The 27148-nt window shown below is 35.2% G+C and overlaps 1 protein-coding gene across 1 annotated transcript in view; it reads left to right on the forward strand.

Moving 5' to 3' along the window:
• Positions 1-17974, forward strand: part of LOC108742645 (ankycorbin) — a 32738-nt gene extending 14764 nt beyond the window's left edge. Inside the window, exons 5-7 of the mRNA XM_018477918.1 lie at positions 4289-6564; positions 13053-13396; positions 14951-17974. Of these exons, the coding sequence (XP_018333420.1) occupies positions 4289-6564; positions 13053-13396; positions 14951-15219 (2889 nt within the window). The 3' untranslated portion in view covers positions 15220-17974. The remainder of the gene's footprint in view (positions 1-4288; positions 6565-13052; positions 13397-14950) is intronic.
• The last annotated feature ends 9174 nt before the right edge of the window (positions 17975-27148 follow it).

The following is a 27148-nucleotide window of genomic DNA, read 5'->3' on the forward strand; positions in this document are numbered from 1 at the left end:
TAAACTGGAAAATATGTTTGCATTACCTAGATGACATCATCATACTAGGAAGATATTTCGACGACCACCTCCAAAACGTGGCTGAAGTCTTCAAGAAATTGTCAGCGCACGAGATTGAAGCTAAGTCTCAAGAAATGCTTCCTGTTTTGAAGAGAAGTAAAATACCTAGGCCATGTCATAACACCAGAAGGAATTATGACCGACCCCGTACGAAGTAGGCCCATACCGAAGGTTTGCCATGAAGTTTTCTGGGACTCCTACTACCCAAGATTCATACGAGGATTTACCGATATAACCCGACCATTACACAAACTTACAGAAGATGCAGTTTCATTCCATTGGACACCCGAACGTTAAAAAGCATTTGAATATCTGAAAATTACACTGCCCCAATTTTGACGTACCCACAGTTCAGCGAACTCTTCATCGTATCTGCCGACGCTAGTAATGTGGTGTGTAATCGTAAGTACAAGATAGAAAGGAAAATGTCATGGAATACTTTGCACTCTCCAAACCAGAACGAAATTACTGTATTACTCATCAAGAGTTTCTGGCTGTGGTTAAAACCCTCGAACATTTCCACAAGTACCTGTATAAACGGAAGTTCCTCTTAAAGACGGATCACGCCTCCCTAAAATGGCTACTACAATTCAAGAACCCAGAAGGACAGATTGCACGATAGTTACAATGACTTTAAGAATATGAATTTAACATCGAGCATCGACCAGGCAAAAAACACGGCAACGCAGATACACTATCCGGGTGGCCTGAGGGACCAGAGGAAAGACGAAGATATTGGCCCAATAATGACATGGAAAGAAGTTGGAATCCCAAGACTGTCGTGAGCAGATGTAAGCCACCTAAGTCAAAAGAATGTAAGAAAGTCCAGATGGAACCAGTAACAAGTTCGAAGTGGTTATGGTTATTATTAAGAGAGGTTTAAATGCATTCGAATGAAGAGTACAACGCAAGCATTTGTGCTAAAACCAGATAGTAAAGCACGCCCAATACATCAAATCTCCAAGTAAAAATAAAATCCGATTACACAACATCCCAGATATCAAAAGTACTGTTCGTTTCAAGAAGTTTGAGATATGCCCCTTCCCTTTATTAGGATTGCCGTATTCTTCATATTTGTCTGCGGAGCTCATTTCTCCACCGATCAACGAGCGAGAACTAAACAAAAGTGTACAGTACCATTTGCAAAATTATTTAAACTGCTTTATTTGAAAGCATATTTAGCCAAAAATAATAACAAGTGAATTAATTAACGTTCTACACACCTATAAAACTTTTGCTTTGTTTTCTATTGTTAATTTATATACATTTTTGTTTTAAGAAATTGCTAAACTTTTTCGTTTGGTACTGTACAGTTCTAGCCGATCTCCTAAGACCGCCCATCAAGAGCTCTGCTCGTTCAAGCTTGTTCCAACTATTTCTGTTTTGCTCACACCTAGTGTGTATTCTTTCTATCTTCGCACAGATTTTTTCAGGGTCACAATTCTAACATATTGAAATAGACTGTAAAGTATTTAATTAGTTTCATTCTTTTATTAGAAATTATAACCGTCAACTAATTCCACAGTACATATATCCAATCAGTAGATATCTTAGCTTCACGAAGCAACGTATTAAGCCTACCTATTTTGACATTATCAATAATTTTATTATATAATCTACGCTTTTAACGTCAAATATTACATATTGAATGGTTATAACATGTCAATGTAATATATGCGACAAACAATACACACACATATAGATATTGTCACGTAATTAAACACCTTTTGTACTATTACTAAATTTGTTTAATTATTTGCCTTCCTATTAATACCACTATTATTAATTAATGTCTATTTCACTACTGTATCACATACTTCATCATTTCTTCACCCTTTCTGTTTCACTTTGTATCGCCTCGTAAGTCGAACTCATACTAACTTCTTCCGAGCTCGCGGCAACTACTTATCTAGAATTGATCCAGAATGTGGCGTTTAGAAAATCTGGTCTTCTTTGTCATTATGTATGTTGGGTTGCCTACATGCGTCTGGCAATATTTAAACCCGTCCATTTCTTTGCATTTGTTCTAGTCAAATACTTCAAAATTGGCGATTTTTAATTAAAAATCGAGATTAATTGAAAACATCCTAGATATCGAAAGTAGGCCTATGTAACTCTTCCATCTTTTGATTAATCGTCTGTTAGTTCCACAATGGTGTACTGTCGCTTTCCACACCGACGACTTTCTAAATTATACCCATTTCCTGTACATAAAATATCTTTTAAAAAGCAAATTTTAAATTCTGTACTAACGCAAATAGCGTATTCTGTTTATAGAAATTCATGCATTGCAGAGACCCTTTTGAATTTTTGTAGGGGTAAATTAAATGTACCTATTAGTGAATTAGTTTTTTGAATTAATTTTACTCACTACAGATAACCTCAAATTAATGATTGAATGATTAATTGCTGTTATTACTTCCTTGGCGGGAATCGAACCCGGGTCCCTGGTCCGTCCAGTGCGTAAAACCTCCACTGCCCGCTGACTCCCATTATACCATTCTCCTCTAACTGAAAAAAAGTTATTTCTGAGAAAGCTATTCGATAAAAGCAGCGGACACGTACTACAAGTCAGCTCACAAAAATAGCATTTATTTCATAACTACTTCTAAAAAGAGCTGTTAATTTTACTTCAAATTAGCATACTCAAGGTTAAATCTATGCAAACTAGATCATGTTAATAACGTATCGCTCCTGATATTTGCAATTATCGAAGTAAAGTTAATGTATACGGTGCAAAAGAAATTATGTAGCTTGTGTTTACCTGTGGACAATCGTTGCGTGAATAATTTTATCAAGGTCCAAGACTAAGGGCAGCGATTAAAATCGACCTTAGCTTCAATGCTTTCCAAATAATATAAAAAAGGTACTTTCGTTGACTTGGAACAAAAAGTGACGGATTATGTAGTACCTTGACATTAGTGCCCGTTCTAAGGAAAAAATGTCTTTAATGTAGCATTAAATCAAAAAAATTAAAAATCCTACACAATAATACCAAAAGTGAAAATAGCTTAGAACATGCTAAATTACCTCTCACGTTTCACCTTTTACAAAATACTCAGGAGTTATAAATATATATTATGTAGACAATGAGACACTTTTATTTTTATTTATTTATTTCAACCAGAAATTACATTAACTGTAATCCTATGCAGGTAAACATAAGTTTAAAATAAAGTAATACTAAAAAATTAACAGTCTAACCAATAAAACTTCAATTAAATAATATTTTTATACAAACTTTTTCAGTAAATAAAAATAATTTTAAGGTTTTACACTGGTTCAAGACGTATTTTTGATATGGTTAATTTAAACCTAATTTTTAAAACAATACTCTTCCGATTAGAAAGAATAGGAGAACAGAGGACTCTATGGAAGTCAATAAAAAATAGGCGAGATAGGTTGGTAGGACACCTTCTCAGGCATGAAGGTCTTGTCAGAGACATATTAGAGGCAGAAACAGGAGTTAGGAGGGGTAGAGGTAGACCTAGATTAGATTACTGTTCGCAAATAGTTAAGGATGTGGGTTATCCCAGTTTTGGGGAAATGCGAAGTTTAGCTCAGCATAGAAAAGAGGACTGACGACCTTATGATGATGACTCTTCCGATAGACCTTCTTTTTCTACTTTAATTTTCTTTATTGAATAGCATAAATAAAAGTTAACCGCAGAAGTAAGTTACAAAAGTTCTAATCAGTTTTTGTAATAATAAAAAGATGTTATGGTACTCAATCATGTTACTTATTTTACCTGATTTATATCATAAAAGAAAAACAACCAGTGAATAATAAGTGGATTTGTCATAAAACGAGTCTTAATCAGCACGGCAAATTTAGGTCGCCTCGTGTGCATCATTATATTTATTTATCAAAGTTCGCCTTGTCGTTTATTTTTCCGGTAGTCTTATTTTGCTTATATAGGTTTGTCTACACAATCTACTTTCTACGTAGCATGCACATAAGTCCCAATTAACGAACTGCGACCCGTTTTCTTGCCTGTAACTCTCACCCTATCTTGATGGTCCGAATTTTCATTTTCATTGTAATTCCAACGGGTTCTTTACATCTTATAAATCACGCCACGGTGCGTGCGTGCGCAACAAACACGTCTGCAATCGAAAAAAGCCGCGATTAGCTTTCTTACAACAGTTCGAACCAAGTCACCTCTTGCTGTGGAATATTTAATTCATGCATAAGAAATATCGAATTGACTTCGAACTTTCTTTGCAGATTCTACTCGATGCGGGTGCTGATATAAATCCTGTACTTAAAACAACGAAGAATGTATTTATGACCCCATTGGATTGTGCTCTACAAAGAGGTTTCCGTTCCACAGCCAAGTTTCTCCAACTGCACGGAGGTGTACCAGCTACCAGAATGATCGGCATGAAACAAAGGAAGTCCTCCAGCGGAGTGAGTTTACAAATAAGAGACGACATCACCCTATGTAGTAACTCAAGTAGCGAAACGGAAAATCAACCAAGTAAAAATAGACGAAAAAAAAAGAACAGTTTTAGAAGAAAGTTGGCGTATAAATATGAGCGAATGAAATCGTCAGTATCCGATAGTGAATATGAAGAAAGAAGACAAACAAAAACGTATTCTGATAATCTTAAACATGATGATAACGAAGCTAATAGAGAAAATAACGACCCATTCATACAACAAAATGTCGACTATCAACATTTAAATAAAGGCCATGGTAGTGAAATATTTATATATGCCAACGAAGTGAATATCAACGATAATAACAGTGACGTTAGAATACAACAAAATGGGGAAATTGTAGTTAAACATAAAGAACCGATGGATACAAAAATAGAAGAGCCTGAGTTAAATCCAACCCGTCCCAAGAGTTCGAAAGTTGTTGAAGAACAAAAAATAGATCTGAATGTTAACACCGATAATGTAAATATTGAGGCTCATAAAGAAAGCACAGATAATTTAAAAACCGTAAGTACTACATACAAACAAGAAGCTAGTAAAATAGTAGTGTCTGATGAACATTCAATAATGTCAAATACAAGTCATGAAGATGATCAGCATAATCAATTAATCGTTGAAGCTTCCATTCATTCTCCGCCGAGGACTAAATTGGAAAAAAAATCAGATGATGACGATCAAATTTCAAAAGAAACTGTAGATGAAATAGTTAAAACCGAAGATGTCACGAGTCATACTGATGATGCTAAAGCTGATCAAATCGAACAACCAAAGGACATTAAGGCAGAAATACCAGAATCCAGTAATAGAGAAGAAAATGTTGCATTAGAGAATGAGTTACGTACTTCTCTGGATAGATCCCAATCAATTCCAAAGCCCGACGAACAGGAAATATCTGAAAGTCTTGAACAGGAAAAAATGAGTATTAAGGAGCCAATTCACACTGCAGCACCAGTTACTAGGAAGTTATCTCAAGAGGAGAAGAGTTTAGGAAAGGAAATAGAGGAAAATCATACTGAAACTAAAAGTCCGGGAGAAATAGGTAATTTACAGGAGCAAACGTCGACAACGAAAATAAAAACGCAAGAACAGGAAGCAGAAGATCTTAAAAAGCAAATCAGTACAATAAATGAAGTAGAACATGCAGTTGATAAGGAAACACGAAAATCAAATCTTAAAAATAAGCAAAAGCGCGAACTTACAGGCAAAAAGAAAGAATCACACATGGATAGTAAAAGCTATGTAAGAGAGCAAACTCAGGAAGAGCCCAAGGAAACTTTAAGAATCGATCTAAAAAAACATATGAAGCCCAAACTTCAGAGATCTAAAAGTCAAGTAGGTAATTCGAAGGATATTTCAAACAGTTCGGAAATTTCAGAACCGGAAATGCGTCCTCGAAGTTCATCTGCTAGTACTAGCGAAAGTATAAGTAGTGTTCACCAAAGTTTTAAAGTTCTTGATGGCACTAGTATTGACGACGCTTACGAAAGCCAAGAAACTAGAAGGAAAAGGTCTTCCCGAAAAAAGGTCCCATTAGACAGAGGAAGGTCTCGATCAGAAGAAATGAAACACACCAAAATATATTTTCAAGATTCTGAAAACTTTATGCCCAAGAAAACACGAATTCCAATGTCAGTTTCTCACTTGAAAACATTATCAAAAAGTGAAAGAAATTTGGATCGCCATTCAGATGTAAGCGGTGATTCCCGAGTTCCATCTTTACCAAATATATATGATTCTGAAAATAAATCGCAGAGACAGTCAAGATCGATTTCCAATATGTCAGCACCAATTTTTACTTCTGCTTACAGTGATTATGATCATGAAAGTGCTTCAGAACAGGAAGCCGCATTATCTAGTGCTTCCAAAAAGAAACGTTTTAGGAAAAAGAGTAAGATACGAGGAGCGAAAAGTGCTGGAAGTGGTTACGACAGTAGCAATCTGATCGATTCTGGCTTTGAACCAAGCCCAAGAAGTAGCCGACTTCCAAAGTGGAAAAACATTTCTAATAGGAGTGCTAATATGACTTCAGTAACTCAAAGTATTCAGACCAACATTCGGAGGTATGCAAATCATTATTTATATTAATTTATATTGCTCGTTTTAAGGTTCTCATTTTGCAAATGAGTGAAGCGATTGACGATGAAATCAATTTTAAACAACAATTAGCAAAACCAGACACAAAACGGAAGTAATAATAATAACAATTAACAACCTCATTTTTATCTTTTGGTCAATTGGTTCCTATATAACTTCAATATGTTACTTTTGGTTATTTCACTTAGAACATAAACCCAAATGTGAGAATTCTAATACATGTATGGTGAAGTTAGGTTAATGATTCAAATCTCAAAAACTCGTTTATTCATTTTTGCTTCAATATCCTAAGAAAAGTCATAAGCCAATTTATTTATTACTTAAACTATCCATAAATATGAATATGAACTTGAAATATCAACTTTTATTATAGAAACATATCAAGGAAACGTTTAATTAAATGATCCTTCATAATTCTAATGAATTATTCAGCAACCCCAACCTTGAATTTATTGGTACAACTAGCAGTGCAGTTTAGATTTCACAATCAATCAACGAATCAGCATATAATAAATACACTGCCTCCCTCCTTTAATAGCTTGTAGGGGCAGTGCACACGAGTGTATTTGAAGACGTTATACATTAAAACATTGATGTCGATTATGAATGGCGCAATGCAATGTATTATTACATTTGCGTATTAAAAGTATAATTATGTACATACCTGCAAACATTGTAATTATCTCATGTGAATACTCGTGCATTAAAGGAAGTATTTGCTTGAGATTTTGGGGATAACAGAACCGTAAAGTTTTTTAATTATTTCCGTATGACCCAAAGCATTTTTAGTAGGTTCGTCATTATTTTCGAATCCTGGGATGAGGCTGCTACAAGATACATCTTAATTCATAACTTCATATCGAAATCAACCGTCGTCGGATTATTTGAATGTCGTCGTCGGCAATTGTGTGTACTCTTCCATACAATTGCTTTACCTTCCAGCGATAAAACAACTTCGTCATCCATATGAATCCCTCCAATGAGTCGTATGAATCTGGCACCCGATGTAAATAATCCTCTGATTTCAACTTTACCAACCTAACGGCATGGCCTAGAGGTTTAGACCGCCGCTTAGCGTTAGGGAGGACGCCGGTTCTATTGCGGGTCCGTCTGCCTTGGTTCAAGTTTTTCTGTGGTTTTCTTAGATCACTTGGGCAAATGCTGGAGCAGTAATATTCCATAGATAATCTTTCATTCTCTTCTGTCTTCATTTCGTCCGTCTCATATTTCTCACCCGAACCACCACCCACCCATTCCCACGATTCCTGAAAGCAGGCTTAAGAGGGCCTTCCGCCCTACCTTCCGGCTTAGTCCGGAGGAATTGCCCGTCCACCAGCATTACTGGCTGGTGGGAATGAAACACCCAAAAGTTTTTTAATTTTTTTTTAAGTTTACCAATAAATTGTGCGTCGTTTGTGGGTTCTAAATATGTGAGTATCATAACTATGCGTCCATTAGTTCTGTTAAAAAAAAAAAGAAAATTGCTTCAGGTGCAGGTGGAAATTAAATGTCAATTTATTCAAAAAGTAATTGACGCCACTTGATTGCGTGTCATTTATGTTTCAAGACTGATCTTATATGATAAGCCTAATTTATCTCTATATTATTTATTAGCAATGATTACGTATAATACTTAATTTTTCATTCATATTACTAATATTAATAATTGGTGAATCAAAGATAATAATATGATCATAGTTATGGCATTGAAAAATTTAGTATTACAGTCGAAACTGAATAATTGAGAACTGGGTAAGCGAGGAAACTCTATTAATGAGAGTATTTGCCAGGTCCCGTCATTTTGCCCTTTAAAGCCTCTATAAGTGAGAAACATAAAACCTGTATAACTGAGAATCATTTTTCATGCCTAAACCTCTTTAAGTGAGATTGCTACTTGTATATACCGCTATAAGCGACAGTTTACTATTGTTATTTTATGACTGGTTCTTAAATTTCAAGAGACTCTTATTTCATTCGAATGACCAAATCTGCGAATGACCGAGTAAGTCTTTATTATTTTATTATAGTCAACTGTTTATACCGACTTGTTTATCAATCTTATTACAGTCAGTTCATAAAAGCAGTTGCGAAGAAAGGTCCTGTACTTCCTCATAATGTCTAAACGAAAACTCAATGTGTTGAACCGCATTTTTATAGACATAAGTTTGACAAATTCCTCCAGTAACTTTGTAAGCCAGAAACTCGGGTTAGTGAGAAACCTCTATAAGAGAGAAACAGGTCGCGGTCTCTTGAGCTCTCACTTATCCAGGTTCGACTGTATTTGTAATAGTAGAATGAAGATTCGGGCTATAGAACCGTGGTCTAAGTGAACTCTTCTGTCCAGACGTTTCGTCAGCTACTGCGGGTGACATCCTCGGTGGTAGTGCTGCGTTAACAACGTGAACGTAGATTATATCTCGAAGTCTCGACAGCGACTGGGTCGACCCAGATTAGAGATTTAATCTACGTTCACGTTGTCAACGCAGCACTACCACTGAGGATGTCAGCAGCAGTAGCTCACGAAATGTCTGGACAGAATAGTTCACTTAGACCACAGCCCTATAGCCCAAATCTGTATTCTACTATGGATTCCGGCCGTGAAAGCCTTTGTTCTTATACTATTTGTAATAATTTATCATCATAAGGTCGTCAGTCCTAAGACTGGTTGGACACGTACCTCCACTCTTTCCTATCCTGAGCTAATCTTCCCATTTCCCTAAAACTAAAACAACGTATATCCTTAACTAACTGCGAACAGTAATCTAATCTAAGTCTATCTCTACCCCTCCTAGCATCCGTTTCTGCCTCTAATATGTCTCTGACTAGACCTTCATGTCTGAGAAGGTGTCCTACTAACCTATCTCGCCTATTTATTACTGACTTCCAATTGTAATAATTACTAATAAATTATATAAAAATAAACTCCGCATACCATAATAGCTGAGTCTTCAAGCACAGATGACACGCAATAAATTGGCACCAATTAAATTATTTTATGTTTAGTAGTTTTTGAATTAATTGACATTTAATTTTTACCTGCACCCGAAACAATTTTGTTTTTTTTAAGAGACTAATGGACACACAATTATGATACTTACATATTGAGAACCCGCAAATTTTTATCAGTGGATTACCCAGATCGGGTGCCAGATTCACACGACTCCTCCAGTGCAGTCAATGTATTTGTGGGGGGTGTGCAAAATAATTTCTATCCCGTCCACCTATTAAAAGGGGACCCCCCTTCTTAAGCAGCAGATACCCTATAATATGTGACCTGCCTAAGGCTCATTAGCTGCTTGCGATCTTTGGGATCGTTCAGTTTCCATAATATTAAAAATTAAATTTATCGCATATAGCGAACACTATATCGACAGTTACGACAAGAGTTATCTCGATTCTTTTTTGTAACATATTCACATCTCTCATTGCGTTAACGACATACGTCAAACACATCAAACGCAATGATTCAATTTCATTTCCATCGCAGACGCAGTGCGATAGTCACATGCAACTGAGACATGATAAAAGAAACCTACGAAGAACCCTATCCATAAAATAATTCGAAGTAGTCTCTGTATTCTGTCGAAACTGCCAGACGCGGATCGCGATTTCGATCTTTTTGGATCCCATCAGCGCGTCGCAGGCAGCTCCGACAGAACACAGACCAACTTTTACCTGCTGTCTTAACAGTGCGTTTTAGAAAATACTACAAATGGCCAGTAAACGCCATCTGTAGCACGATGCTACATTTTAGGATTACGTATGCTCCAACAAGGTCCACTTGTGTGGATATCTACTTGCTGAAAACGAATCCCGGCGTAGCCAACCTCAACGTGATAGGCACGTTAGCTTAATCGAATAAAATAATTCGAAGTAGTCTGTATTCGTTGAGGTTGACTACGCCGGGATTCGTTTTCAGCAAATAGATATCCACAGAAGTGGACCTTGTTGGAGCATACGTAATCCTAAAATGTAGCATCGTGCTACAGATGACGTTTACTGGCCATTTGTAGTATTTTCTAAAACCCTATCAATATTTGAGAATACCCTTTTTAATTTTTATATCTTACGTATTTATTTTTACTTCTGCTTTATTCTTATTATTAATTATATTGCGAATGGGCAATGTTATTACTACTTTCAAATCTACTGTAACTGAAGATGATCTGTCTGTATCGTGCACCACCATAATATAAACGTTGTAAATCAAATATATTTAGGTAGGTACTAAAAATTATAAAATTCAGCAAAGTAGAAAACCGATGAAGATAAGATTCCGAAATTCACGACGCGATCATTTGTTACATCGATTCTTGTAAGATACCGAGTCAGGGCAACTTGCCATATTTGGGAGGCTGGGAAGATTCCCCCTGATTCAGTTTTACTAACGTGGGTACAGCGCTGTTTCTTCCAAATTATTAGCAGTCGTCTGAAACATCGTAAGTGGCGCGGTCAACAACTATTTTACCTGCGAAAATGGCTATTCTAAATCCCTAAATTGGAAAACAGACTCGTCTGTGACCTAATAAGTGGATTACCCTTCGTAGCTTAGTGCTGTAGTTTTTTTTTGTTAAAAATATGTCAATACGGAGGAGTTATTAACCATCAAAGTAATCCTTTTTATACAAGGAACTACTCGTGACCTACCCGTATCGCAGAATTTAAAACCCAATGTTTGACCTCCACCTCATAGAAGAATATTTTTAGTGTTCTGCAAGGTAATCTCTTTATCTCTCCGGACCATATATTCTTCCCCTTTATCCGAGCGTATCTTGAAAAACTTATGTTTAAAATATTTCGAAGTGGTCTGTATCCTGTCGAAACTGCCAGACGCAGATCGCGATTTCGATCTTTTTGGTTCGCAGACAGCTCCGACAGAACACAGACCAACTTTTACCTGTTGTCTTTCCTAAAACTTATGTTTATCCATGCAAACTATACCACCCCTCTTCAACCCCGTACGGATGGAATTTAGAAGCAATCCCTCAATAGTTCCACTTAAAGTATGTACCCAAACAGTAATTTTTCAAAATTTCAATCAATCAAGTCCAATTTAGGCTGTACGTTGTATGTCAGTAAGTTACAAACTATTACAAAAGTTTTTTTTTATGTCCCGTTTTGTAGAATGCACTATACCACCCAATATTTTTGTAGAACACATTCTTATTTATTTTATTATGTGTCCTTCCTGGTCTACAAGTGTTCAATTACATTGACATGCGGAGGTCTTGCCACATGGCCCAAACTTTTTGTAGGCCGATATCTTTATTACCATTCAGGTAAGAATTAAACGGTTGATTATTAATTTTTTGTATCTGCATCATTAAATAGAAGTGCTTCCTGTTTTGAGTTCGAATTTCCCAGAGTTTTCACAAATAAAATATAGTGATTGTTTACGTTAATATTAAGTCACTAACAAAGTATTAAGACTCTGGGAAAAACAGCCATGTACCGTGGACTATAATCATGACCTAATCATCAAGATGTGCATAGTTTCCTTTCCTTCTCTAAACAGGTCCTGATTTGCTAATTTATTTCAGAATCCGTTCAAAGTCGGCATAACAACATACGTACTTCCTAACAACCTTGCGCAAATACGAACCCTGTCTCACATCTCTCTTTTTTGTTTGGATATTTAACATCATCTTAAGAATAACTTTTATAGAAATGAAAACAGTTTAATAATAGTACACACCGCCCAGTGATTTTTTTTAAAACAGTATTGTTGTACTATACAGCCGACCCAAAAGTAAAAAAACAGCAGAAACCAAAATAATTACTATAAGTTTGTAATTATAAAATTGTTATATAAAATATCCATTTTACACTGAAACAAGACGATTAACGGTATTAAAATTTACATATTTTGCATAAGATCAAACTTCTTTTTGTTTTTGTGCATAAAATGAATATTTTATTAACTTTTTCAACATAGAATGGTATATATTCGACCCATTTATAAGTTTGTAACAGATTTAAATGAGGTTTTCTCCACTGATAAGTCAGCAAGTGAGTTTGGCTAGAAATCGTTTAGTGTCCATTATCGTTTAACGTGATTGTTATCGACATTAGTTTTTAAATGACATCTGTAAAAACTGCACAATGAAGAAAATTTGCCGCCTTGCTGAACGTGTCCCTGCGTGTTGTGCCGGTAAATTATTTTTACTAGATTTAACTTAAAAAGCCTTTAGTGAGTTACAGTCTTATATTCGTGGAAATAAATAAAAATTCAAAACTAATTTTGGAAAAAAGAAGATGTATTCTGTATAAGTTTGTGTATAGGTAAATATTATTTAATTTTTATTGTATTGCTGGCATTTCCATGATTTCATAAAGTGCATAAAAAAGGATAAATGGTAAAAACGAAGCATATATTTCATCTATTTTTTGGAAAAACGTGACACGTATGTACGTATTTAAACTCTGATCATAATTCCCTTTATTTTACTTTTAGGTACCATTTGGAACGCAAAATTTTCCAGCATCTTCTGGATCTCAAACGACTTCAAATTCGCTCTGGGCAACACAACGAAGCAGTTTTAGTCAAAAGAGCTATCGACGCTTACCATCAATCATGTGTGGCTACAGTTGGAGCTGGGAGGTACCTTTTAAATGACTATACGTTTAAAAGTTTCGAAAAGTTTTTATACAACTCCTTGAGAAAAATTCAACGTAACGGATCAGAATATTTACGAGGACTTCCTGAAACTCCCAAAAATCCCCTTTTGTGCACTCAGAGTACCCACAGATGTGATCATGCAATACACGCTTACACGGGAATACCCTGCGCTGCATATCGTAAGTAGTTCTAAGTAAAAGTACATCAATTACCTGCACGAAAAAAGAATGTTGTGATCTTTATATGGAAAGCTGATTAATCTTTTTTTTTAACTTTATGCCAAAATTCGTGAAATACACAAAATCACTTACGAGTCCGTCTGTCATATAATGTTCACAAGTACCTCCCTATTTTATAGAAAAATTGTAAATAATTTCAGGGGTTACTTGTAATTTTTAATAAATAAGCAATATTAGCTAATAATTTTTTTTTGCGTTTTACAATAAATGCAAAAATTTTCTGTACTGTTTTCTTGTTGATTCGCTTCGAGCGCTTTCTAAAAATTCTTGTAATTACCTTAATATACTCAATAAAAGCTCAAGTGAAGAACTATGCCCGCGGTTGCCGCCTTCTGCCAACGCGAACTGATTACAATGATAACGATGACGACTACAGAGACGACAACGTCAGGTTTGCATGCTTACCGCTGTCAACTCATCTTCGCAAAGTGAAGAGATTGTTAGTCTACTGTTCTTACATGCTTTCTAAACAAGTACTTTAGTAATTCATGGAATTTGCGTTCAACATGGCCGGATTGAAGAAAAATTATCTTTTGACTTTAAAAGTCTATATTTTATAAAATATTCAATTTTCTTATTATAGCGAGCACGAGTGTGTTTGTGTGCGATCGGTCACACGTGTGCGTGAACGGATTATCGATTCACCAACTAGCCGCGGGCGCCTTTCTTCATGTGCGCCGTATTTGTAAATGTCTGTGTCGTACCTGCGTTCTGGAAAAGCAGTTAAACAGTTCAAAGAAAAAGTAAACTATCCGGATGTTTCCAGAAGGTTCAAGAAAGTAGACAAAAGAGTATTTAAAGGAAGAGACGATCGCCGAGAGGAGAAGAAATAAATTAACCATTGCAGAAGTGAATCCAGAAATAAATTGACAGTAATAGAAGTGAAATAAATAACGCAGTGAATAGTGATATATCAACAGTAGTGTAAATAAATAGAATAATTCATAACCTAAGATTAGTAATAATTTAACAGTGTTTTTAAGTTCTTTAATAATTAGTGTAAATAAATAGTTTTTGTCGTTATCAGTCTAAGAAGTTAATTTTGTTAAACCCACGAACGTTACATTATTGTACACATTAAAAAATACAACTGCAATAAATACTTTGAGTGCTGGTGATTGAGATAAATACAATTTAATATTATCCAAATATAGACATTGTACCGCCATCCTGTGGGTATTTACTGTTACTAAAATATTTCAAGCGATAGACTGATTCATACGCGCTGACAAGATCTAGCAAGAAATCACGATCTATATCTGGTAATTTAGATAAATTTCTGATCAAGAAATTGGACGCTCTGACGAGATAATAATGCTTTATTATTATACAAAATTTTAAAAGTTCTGCATAATCGATTAGGAGAGATAGACAGACGGACCTGTAAGTGATATTTTAAGGGCTGCGCCTTTTTCTTTTGAGTTTTGAAGTATGAAGCTGATAAAAATGACATCTTCGAATTATTTTGTCGATATTTGATACCTATAATTTTAGTTCCAAAAATGGATCATCACACGATTCCCAAAATTGGCTTTGAATGTAAGCCGCAAGGTTTCTTGCCTAAAATTAATCCAAGAAACGCCGTTACTTTAGAATTATGCCATGGAAGTGACAAGCAAATAATTTCATTGCCGGCTGAACGTCTTGATCAAAACAAGCGCTACTACGTTACATTTACCGTAAAAGGACAGGATAGAAAAACCAAAACAAAGGAAGACGCCAACCAAGACGATGATGGACATCAGCATTCTAAAAGTATTTAGTACTAAGTGTAGTAAGTAGTACTTTCTATAAATATAAATTACCTAGATATTTAACAAATTGCGATGCTTGTCCGATTGATGTGGAATGTGGAATAAATAAGTGACTAATTCGATGAAATAGACTGACGCTGGTCCTTAGGAATTAAGCTTTTGAATAGTATTTTATAAAACAATATGAAAAAAATAAAAAAAATTAGGTAGGTGATAATAATATTGGCACAATCCTAATTTCGGAGATAATTGATAATTTCACTTTACGTAAAAATAGAAACGGAAATTGAACTATGAGCCAAGATGTTCAGTGATCCCTCTTTTGATAAATTGTAACAAATCGGTATCCACATTAAACAGTACCCCAGGTTAAGGGTGTTGTTAAATGCTCTTAGAACAAATAATAAATAAACGAATTAAGATCTTGGTCAGTAATACAAGTATATCGAAACTAGCACACGTGGATAGCAATTTCGATTGCCTTTTTGGGTTTTCACTTTGGAGTTTTATTTCGTTCTTAAGGACGTTCGATATCCCGAAAGCATCTACCATTTAGTTTATACAAAAGGAGAAGCATGACACCCGTGTGACCTATTGCGTTAATTAAATTTAGGTGGTTCTGTTGTTTCTTTTATCTATTTACTCCCCTTCTTATTTCTTTTATCCGTCTACTGATTCACATATATAGTAATTCACACCATTTTTGATTTTCCTTTAATTAACAACTTCTTCAAATATTAACTTGTTTTCAAATAGCAAAATTGTCGCTACTGTACAATATACAGGACTTCACATCGTGGGTAAAAGTTGTTGTAAGAAATAAATACGGTCGCGTAATAAAACGTCTTGCAACTATTACTATTTGCTATCCGCTAATTAATCTTGAACGACACTATCATTATTAATTAGTCAGTCGTTCAGTACTACATCGCACACTTTGTCGTTTCCTCGCTCTTCTTACTTCACCTCACGTTGGTGGGTAGGGCCGAAGGCCTTCCTCAGCCTCCTTCAAGGAATCGTGAGAATGGCTGAGTGGTGGTTAGGCTGAAAAAAATGGCATGGGCGAAATGAAAACAGAAGAGAGTGATAGAGTATCTGTGAAATATTTCTGCTGCAACATTTACCTAAGTGATCCAAGAAAACCACAGAAAAACTTGGACCACAACCAGACTGACCTTGAACAAAGTTAACTCGAAGTTCCTGCGTTGGTTGGAATGCAATTCTATATGGAGTACCATTCGGCTAATACAACTATTGACAAGCTTATCGGCATCGGTGTGTGCTTCCTGAGTAAGTATCGCGTATGCTTTGGGTCACTTGTCAATGTTACTAAGACCGATTACCAGAATCTGTCATTAAGAATGGCCCTATTAAGTCGACTGCGATTCTCTCAAATGACGCTCACACATGGTATTTATTGGCAGACTATGTCGGGCATATCTTACACCAGTCTTCCACGCCGCTTCTATTTCGGAGTCGGTAAAATCGCTTGCGTACCTTCCCTGGAGTTTTCATAACGCCGAAATATCCTTCGCTAAGTATTTCTTCTAAGAATTCTGACCCTATTTTTTTCAGAAATACCACACACCTCATTCTTCGACCAAATACTTTCCTACTTCAGGTCTTAATTAATTAATTATCTTCCAGGTTGAATGGTGGTTGGATTACAATTCTTCTTTCTTCTTCGCAGATGAACAAGGTTTGCAGTCTTCCACTCAAAATCTCCGATATTGGCATTTGCAGTACCAGTTCTTTGCCTGGTTGATGTTCGATATTGAACTCGTATTCATGTAGTCACTGCAGACCTCATAAAATCCGCCCTTCCATCGGAATAGCATGCGTTTTTAGGAGCATTCCTTAGTTGGGTGCCCAATTCTTCCACAATTCCAGCACTCGAACAGTCACTGTAATTATTACACTCTTGATCATAATGAAAGGATAGAATGCAGGTGCGTGTCCAATCAGTCTTAGGACTGACGACTTTATGATGATAATGATCAAAATGACCAACATTTCCAATATTTTGGATTTCGTTCCACCGTGTCATTAGCAGTGACTTGCTTCACACCAATTAAGCATTCTTTGATGAGTCATGTGATTCCTTCCCCTGTACTTGTACTGTCGGCGACTTCCGAAGTGGCCATAGGTGACCCTTGCAAACCTGCTTCGCCACTTTAAACTCTAAAGCATCTGATAATGTTTCACTTGAAGTCTAGTGGCGTGCTAATTTAAAGACTTGCTGAAGTTCGACTTCTTTAACTGCATCGATACTATCAGTGGGTCTATGAATCCTTGAGGAGCAGAGGGGTATGCTAACATTACAAGCTACTCCACATCGGACTCAAATTATTAAAGAGTCTGATTACTTCCTTCAATGATTACAGCTTTTCAGTTGCACCTGAGTGACTGTTATAGATGTTTACATGCCGTACGTCGAATTCGTTCTCACTTTGAGGGCTTTCCAATTATATATAACTTGATAGGATTTCTTGCAGCCGGTGTAAACATCCAGAAAATTCTATGAAATTTTTCAATCACGTCCGACTCTTCCTTCGATTTACAAGAGCTTTCTACCGATATATGGTTTGTTGGTGTTATTCGCGATCGGTAGACACTTCCAGAAATTTAGCCGATGGAAAGTTCTGGAATATTCGATGAAAATCTTCAAAGCTTCGTCTTTCTATCCTCTAGCTGGGTTTTTTCGCATTAAATACGTGAGTGTTGCAAAATTAAAATTGATAACAATGTAATATAAAAAAAATACAACGTGTAATTATACAACACGCCCCTGAAGTGAAACTTCTTCAAACACACAAACATACCGGGATAGGGATTAAGGAATTGGTTTAATGGTATTATTTGTACTATGAATTTAAATTTTACACTATACATGCGGGAGTTGCCTGCAACGAACGTTGCATTGAAGCGCGCTCACGGCTCAAGCGATACCCACTACAAACTCGACTACGTGACCGAGTAGAGGGGGGAAATCCGTTGCACGATTTCGTTACATATTAACTCGCATGAAACGAACTTACCCTACCGTGCGTAAAGAAGTTTCACTTCAAAAGCTGCCTTTCTCAATAGGTTTCACGAATTCTTGGAATATAGCCAAAAGACTTTTCAGTTAGTCGAAAAGAACAATTATTTAGTTACCTGAAACCAACAACAAATATAAATAAAGTGTGTAAATGCTGCATGTGCTGTTCTGCGGACTTTGATGTGACCAGTATATCGTTGATGTAAACAAAACAGAAGTCAAGGCCATGTAATACTTCATCGATGAAATGTTGAAATGCTTGGCTGACATAATATTATCCGAATTTCATGTAGAGAAACTCGAACAAATCAAATGGATTTGTTATTGCTGTTTTAGGAATATCTTCTTCTGCAATCGAAATTTGATTGCAGGCTCTAACCAAATCAACTGTGGAGAAAACGATTTTGTTCGCTAATGCATATGTAAAATCACCAATGTTGCGTGCAGGGTATCTATCTCGCGATGAGGGATCGATAATGTCCACATGGGGGTTATCCATCGTCTTTCTTTGAAATCATGTGATACTAAGAGCCTGGAGGAGGAACGAGCAATACTGCAGCTAAACGTCGTGATCTACTCTGTGGCATGTAATAGAGGCAGTTTTCATGAAATGACTTGTTGAATGCTCTGGAAAAGTGACTAAGACTCTGGATCGTAATAATAACGTAAACTGTTGAAGTAAATCATGGTAGCGGATTTCGTTTACGTGACGAATGTAACTGAGGATTGGCTGCGGTCGATGACTTGACCGGTAGTGTGGGGTGAGCTTGCTGCAGATTGCCGTTTGCTTAGGTCCACCAGCGATTAAGAACTCACCACTTACATAACGACATCTGATGGTTAACATTCTAATAAAAGTGTTGTGCAAATCAAAAATATATTCGGAAGTTTTGAAAAATTAGACAGATAAGAATGTGTGAAGATGGACGGTTTGCTCATTGTACTTTAGTAAACATGATTACACGTGGCGGTATATAATATTTGTGATAAAAAATAAATTTTCATCCGGAAAGCAGATGCAACTAAAATTAACCTAAAACAATGAGAATTGCACTTCCTTTATGAAATTAACATTTCTTTGATCATTAAAGTCTTCCGATAAAGACCGTAAACAGTTTCAATTCTGATAACTAGGGTTCTAAATAATGGTTATTTATGACATGCGCATAACTAGTGGTTAATTAGTTTCATTTTTTTATTAGATATTATCATCATCAGCTAACTCCAAAATATCCTATAATCGGCAATCACTGCACCATCACTTACCTATTAATATTATTATTGCAGAATATTTTTATATCATGTGTACCAGTCTAGTTTCATTACAAATATTTAGATAAATTCAAATTCAAAAGGGATTCCACAAAAGTTTTAGTGTAAGGGAGGTCCAGCACTTAATATTATAAATAAGAACCCTCATTATTTACTGTAGAATTTGATTCTACGAAAAAAATATATAATAAAAATGTTTGTGATTGTTTGTACGTTGTAGTCGTTGTTGTAAATTGTTTTGTATAACTTTAGACTTTAATTTAATTTGAAATTCGAAAAAGTGGACACTAATTATTAAGACCAAGAAAATATTAACTGAAGTAGAACTTATTAGAAAATGTATCGAATTGTTATTAACTATGTGTAAAATTAAAGGTGTTGCCGTATGTAAGTAAAAATATTTTTGTAAATGACTTACTTAAGGTCCACAATATTGTGTATATAGATACCTACTTCACTTTCTATAAGTGATAATATATTTATTGTTTTAATAAACGTAATATATGTAGCTTTTTTTACTTACAATTAGACTAAAACATTACTCTTGATTCCATAATAGAAAAGAAGCATCTCACTAATGGAATAGAAAATAAAAATAGAAAAGAAGTTAAAAGTCAATTTCATACGATTTATATTATAAAATCAACCTTGGCATATCCTGTTGTCACGTATCTTCAATTTCAATGTATCACATACTTGATTTCAAATAATTTTATATTATTTTTAATTTGGAGAACCTTCTTTCTCCAGAAGTTACAGAAACGGATAGGGTCACTGATATTCTTAAAGATATCACAGCATTAGGGAAAATTCGGGCGCCTTTACTGTAGGGGCTAATCTTTAGGCTAGAAATTATTAGGTCTCATTTAAAATGACTTTTCAGTCATTGTTTTCAAAGGGAAAATAAAGAAATAATTATAGTATCTAGGTAGCAATTTTCTCGTCGGTGAACTGCATATTCAAAAATACGAAAATAATAAATCAGACAGGTTGTTTCTTAGAAAAATATCGAGGGTATAGCGAAGTAAAGAGCGATGGTTTAAAATACTTTTGCATATACACTTAAGTTACGTTACGATTCTCCAGCTAGGTGTGTTTAAAAATATTTTAATTTTTTAAAAGTACTTTATTTATTTATAATTGGAACACTTGTTTAATTAGATTAGTTAGTTATAATTATATCCTATTATCCTATACGGAGATCATAAGATGCCACAAGCTTTTTGGGTACTTGTTATCGCTTTTCCATATACTCAACAAATAGATTTGTGTTGTTTCACTGATTACCTCCTTTCCAAAGGAAAAAGCCATGCATATGCATATTATCCAGACTACTTTTCGTCAAATTAAATGTAATACACCGTATCTGAACAATGTGCAAGAATAAGCAGTTTTATAACAAAGTATCCACTATAGTACGTCTCTTGACTTTTATACAAAATAAACTAAACTGACTGAGTTTAATAAATGGGTTTTGTCGTAAAGTTTTGTCGTAAAATTTTGGTTTACGGTACTTTTCACTTTCGCTTTCAGGTCTATTTTTATTATTCGTCCCAAAACAAGCGAGGGGGTGAAAAACAAGAGGAAAAACGAGCAAAATGTTGTTCAATTTAGCGAGCTGGGAAATGCTTAACCGCATAACAATTTTTTTTTCTTAGTAAATACATAACCTTCAAACTTTCAAACCTTTGGCCGCCCCTCTAAAAAGCCCGATTGCACAGGGCATCCTTATTGTTTTTTGTCTTCCCTTGTATTTACTGTAGTGATGCTTTCTAACCTGCCAGTTCTTCCGTATCTATGCCATCGTATTCACGTCTTTTACTCTCATTCGGGCCTAAGCCGAGAGATCCCGCAGTCGCTGGTACGGCTTCCGTTGATATCATCCTGTAGGCCCTTTTCATTTATATGACGATTCTCCGGTAGCAGCCTAGAAGTATCTGTATACTTCTTTATTTAGAAGTTGGCGACTATGGAACTTGCTACTGGAAATAGCTAGTTCTCAGGGAGTATTAGAAAAGATTCTTAAAATATTGGGAGAAATTATAGCTGATGCATACCAGACTTTTCTGAATTGGTGCTCGGTAAAGAAAGATGCTATGTAGAAACTAACTAGCAGATCACTTGGATGTAAATGTACATCTATGAATTCCTGGATGGAGAAATGAATGGACACGTTGATGTGTGTAAGTAGGCGTTCTTCTGATGTGGGGCGAGAGTAGTAAACTTAGGTTTCAACTTGACCTAAGGTCACAACCAAATAGTTCAAATATGGAACTTGAAAGCTTTATTCTATTCAAAGCAGTTTTTGCCAATCCTAGTTTTTCTTTGTTATAAGCTATCGTAAAATAATTTCTGTATTGATACTTAGAATTTACTAGTCCATTTGAAGCTTTTCAAGTTTCAAATAGGATTTAAAACCAAGAACCTACATACAACTGTTACTTGCTCTAATACTAAATAGTTTAAGTTTTACCTGCTTTTATCTGATTACATCTAGTTGCATAATTTCCTTTTGTTGCTTGAGAGTAGAATGTAGCCCCTTACCCTCCCCCCAGAAACTAGCAGTGAAACAAATGTTTCATTATTTGCTGCTGTCTATCAACGCATATATAGTCCTGGTACCTACATGATTGTTACAGGAGATAGCCAGACGAGTGATACTTTACCATTTTATTCATTTATCTGATTGAGACGTTAAAGATGTTAAATAAACAAAATTATTTTAAGTTCACGTACTATTCCTTAAACAGCTCAAGAAAAAATAAACTATCCGGAAGTTTCCAGAAGGTTCCTGAAAGTAAACAAAAGAGTATTTAAAGGAAGAGACGATCGCCGAGAAGGGAAGAAATAAATTGACCGTTGCAGAAGTGAATCCAGAAATAAATTGACAGTGATAGCAGTGAAATAAATACCGCAGTGAATAGTGATATATCAACAGTAGTGTAAATAAATAGAATAATTCATAACCTAACTTTAGTAATAATTTAATACTGGTTTTAAGTTCTTTAATAATTAGTGTAAATAAATAGTTTTTGTCGTTATCAGTCTTCAAAGTTAATTTTGTTAAACCCACGAACATTACAATAATGCTGAGTATCAATCTCACCCGGGAAATCACAGCCCAATGTAACTAGTCCTCTTTCTTTTATTTAATCGAAAGATTTCAGTAAGTTTTTTTCTAAAATAATGGTTATTTCGTAACCGTATCCCTCATGGATGAATTGCATATATTGGACTTAATAAAGTTTGATCCAATTTTAAAGTGTCTTTTGAGAATCATACGAAGGTCATGGAAAAGAGGTTACACTGTATTCATAAATATAAATAAGTAGCTCAAAAAATTCGATTTATAAACCACTAGTCAAATGTATTGCATGTAGAAAAAGTTTTCAATCGATTCAATAATTGAGGACAACACGCAATGTAATGACAATTATGTAGCGAGCAATCAAACAAGCAACTCCAGCATTCTTCTCAATCAGTAATAACACTTTCAATTGAAATTTGAATTATGAATCACTTACGTAATTCAAGTCACGTTTTTCATCTTTGAATGTTAAAATTATACCTTCAGTGTTTAATTACGTACCAGTACTACAATTGTTTTTATTTCAACGGTAACAAGTTCCTTTCAGTAGCGTTACCAGGACGACCAACTACTGTAAACAGTCAATTGTTTGCCGGTCATTGTGCAAAAGTTCAAGTGCGAATGGAGAAATGGTTTAGCGGAAGTAAACTGTGGTTATTTGGAAACCATTTACAGTTATTACCTAGACGGTGAGTTGTTAAATAATATACACAGCAATAAATAATTACTGAACATCAAAGGATATGGGAAAATTTTTTCTTTATATCATCAAGTAAGTTAAAAATATACTTAATTAATTAAACTGCCTGAGTCAATGAGCTCTAAATGAATTACGAATGGCTAACACTTTTATTGTAAACCGCAAAAAAAGCTTACCGACATTTAACAGTTTAATGCTAAATTCTTGTACTTACACAAAAATTAAACAACTAATTACGTTGTTAGTCTTGCGTAGGTCCAGTTTGGTACTAATAAAATAATTATTTCAATTACAAGTGCACTGTTTTTATTATTGTTAATCACTGTTGTTCAATTTAGCGAGCTGGGAAATGCTTAACCGCATAACAATTTTTTTTTCTTAGTAAATACATAACCTTCAAACTTTCAAACCTTTGGCCGCCCCTCTAAAAAGCCCGATTGCACAGGGCATCCTTATTGTTTTTTGTCTTCCCTTGTATTTACTGTAGTGATGCTTTCTAACCTGCCAGTTCTTCCGTATCTATGCCATCGTATTCACGTCTTTTACTCTCATTCGGGCCTAAGCCGAGAGATCCCGCAGTCGCTGGTACGGCTTCCGTTGATATCATCCTGTAGGCCCTTTTCATTTATATGACGATTCTCCGGTAGCAGCCTAGAAGTATCTGTATACTTCTTTATTTAGAAGTTGGCGACTATGGAACTTGCTACTGGAAATAGCTAGTTCTCAGGGAGTATTAGAAAAGATTCTTAAAATATTGGGAGAAATTATAGCTGATGCATACCAGACTTTTCTGAATTGGTGCTCGGTAAAGAAAGATGCTATGTAGAAACTAACTAGCAGATCACTTGGATGTAAATGTACATCTATGAATTCCTGGATGGAGAAATGAATGGACACGTTGATGTGTGTAAGTAGGCGTTCTTCTGATGTGGGGCGAGAGTAGTAAACTTAGGTTTCAACTTGACCTAAGGTCACAACCAAATAGTTCAAATATGGAACTTGAAAGCTTTATTCTATTCAAAGCAGTTTTTGCCAATCCTAGTTTTTCTTTGTTATAAGCTATCGTAAAATAATTTCTGTATTGATACTTAGAATTTACTAGTCCATTTGAAGCTTTTCAAGTTTCAAATAGGATTTAAAACCAAGAACCTACATACAACTGTTACTTGCTCTAATACTAAATAGTTTAAGTTTTACCTGCTTTTATCTGATTACATCTAGTTGCATAATTTCCTTTTGTTGCTTGAGAGTAGAATGTAGCCCCTTACCCTCCCCCCAGAAACTAGCAGTGAAACAAATGTTTCATTATTTGCTGCTGTCTATCAACGCATATATAGTCCTGGTACCTACATGATTGTTACAGGAGATAGCCAGACGAGTGATACTTTNTTTTTAAATAAAATAATTATGCAAGTCACTCAAAAACATCTACAGTAAGTACACTATCTTAAAAATAAGAAAAAACTCAAGCGACAACTACAAATTGATATATTGACTTAAAATTTTCCAAGTTTCATCAATTTTAGAAATTTGTCTGACTTAAGTTGCTTAGGTGGCTCACATCTGCCTACGATAGTCTTAAAGTTCCGGCTTCTTTCCATCTTATTATTGTAATACTCTGGTCTCTGATTAATGCATTACCTTCCCACGATTTCTCAGGAAGAATGGAGATTCAATTTGCAGTCCTTTCGACAGTTTCCGATATAGTGCATCTACGTTACCGCGTTGTTTACCTGAGTAATGGTTGATATCAAACACCTACTCCTGTAATAGTTGTAGCCAGCGTACCATTTATCCTTCCGGTTTCTTGAATTGCAATAATCACTTCAGGGGGCGGGTGATCCGTTCTTAAGAGGAAATTCCATTTATGCGGCTATTTATGGAAATATTTTAGGGTTTTAACTAAATCTAAAGTTTCCGATGTCCATTCCCTTTTCGACTTGAACATAGGATAGTGAACCGCCAAATCCTATATTGTCAATGTTGAATCCCCAAAGAATATAAATCTTCAATGTTTCAAAAGCATTTTGGAATTAGGAAGTCCACTGGAATAAAACTCCATCTTCTTTAGGTCTACGTAGTGGTCGTACTAGGTAGCCAAACCCTTGTATCAATTTTCAACAAAGCAAAGCCCCAGAAAGCTCCTAAGGTCATGTCATTAGCATGGATTATGTAGGTACTTCACCAAACCAACTTTTCCAGATTTTCAATTTCTTCTTTCTTTTATCTTCTTTTCCATCTCATCTCTAGTGTTATTTATCTAAAAATGACGTTTCAGTAAAGACAGTGTCAATCAATTTAGAACTTAACTAGAAACGACTAAACCTGAAAGAGTGGTTCTCTTACTAATTACCAGAAATTGTTATGGACTGATTGCAGATCACACAATACTCTTGTTTAAATTTAAAGAGTTTAACGTTTATCTAAATACCATCATTTTCGATTCCTACTGATAGTATTAGCAACTAGAAGAGCACACTCTTCTGACTACTTAATATGATACTACAAATTAATTATGTATTTTTGAGGTACTTATCACCTTTAAACGAGGAAGGTAAGCGAAGGAAAATTGAACTAGCCCATCAAACCTTGTCTGTTTTGATTAAACTTTTACTATAATGTGGGATATTATGGGAGTGAAAGGTAACACGAAGTTGAAGAATAACAAAGTTTATTTTAAAATGTGAGAAATTGAAAGAATAATAATTACAAATACAAGAAAAGGTTAGCTTACGACGGTTTCTGACAAACTACCCCGAGCCCCTAAAGTCCGACTCGTTTTATTGACGTTGCAGGTAATGAACCCNTGTGGGATATTATGGGAGTGAAAGGTAACACGAAGTTGAAGAAAAACAAAATTTATTTTAAAGTGTGAGAAATTGAAAGAATAATAATTACAAATACAAGAAAAGGTTAGCTTACGACGGTTTCTGACAAACTACCCTGAGCCCCTAAAGTCCGACTCGTTTTATTGACGCCGCAGGTAGTGAACCCATGTTTCGGTCGTCGTTGTGAGCCTCTCCGCACTTACGAAATAAATACATACTTTTAAAACTAAGCCTAAACAGATTCTAAGCCGGGCTGTATACTACCTGCATGTATTCCCGATACTACAATAATTAAGTCAAATGCATGTATTACCTTCATTCACATACACGACTGCAAAGTAAGAAAACTTCTGTAAGAAAGAACACAAGACTGAATTGTGTCTGCAGGTATTAGTTTTGTAATTTACATATTTCCCACGATTATATAATTATCAATCTTAGGTCTTGTTTAATTGTTATTTATGACCATCTGTCCTAGTTCTCATATGTTCACGATGAAACGATTTTACAATTCATCCTCTCATTAATAAATTGTCATAAAATGTACTGCATCTAACTCAATAATTGTTTCGCAACTTCTTCAAACGTTTAGATGAACCTTTAAACTGTTATAAATCTTCTGTTTAAATAACAATCAGAAGAATGAGAATAAAGAAAAGAGTTGAAAATACATGTAGGGATTTAATTTGATAGCATAAACGTTACTCAAAATCGTAGTGTCCTTTTTTCTTATTTATTTACAAGTATATACAGAGCTGATATTTACAAGAAAACATACGCGATCCTCGAACAACCTTCTTCTTTTCAATCTGAACAACGACTTCCTTAACATCAATCACCAACTTCCAAACGCGCTACCTGCTACCCCCATGGGTAGAGTACCATAAAACTATAAATCGTTGTTCGAGCATTCGCTGTCTTTATTCATAACATTTTAAGTAATATCTTATTTTCTATTAGTACCTAACTTGACTTTATTAATTAATTCTACACGCTCCCGATACCACATA

Source organism: Agrilus planipennis, unplaced genomic scaffold, assembly GCF_000699045.2.
Source record: "Agrilus planipennis isolate EAB-ADULT unplaced genomic scaffold, Apla_2.0 scaffold343, whole genome shotgun sequence".
Classification (NCBI taxonomy): domain Eukaryota; kingdom Metazoa; phylum Arthropoda; class Insecta; order Coleoptera; family Buprestidae; genus Agrilus; species Agrilus planipennis.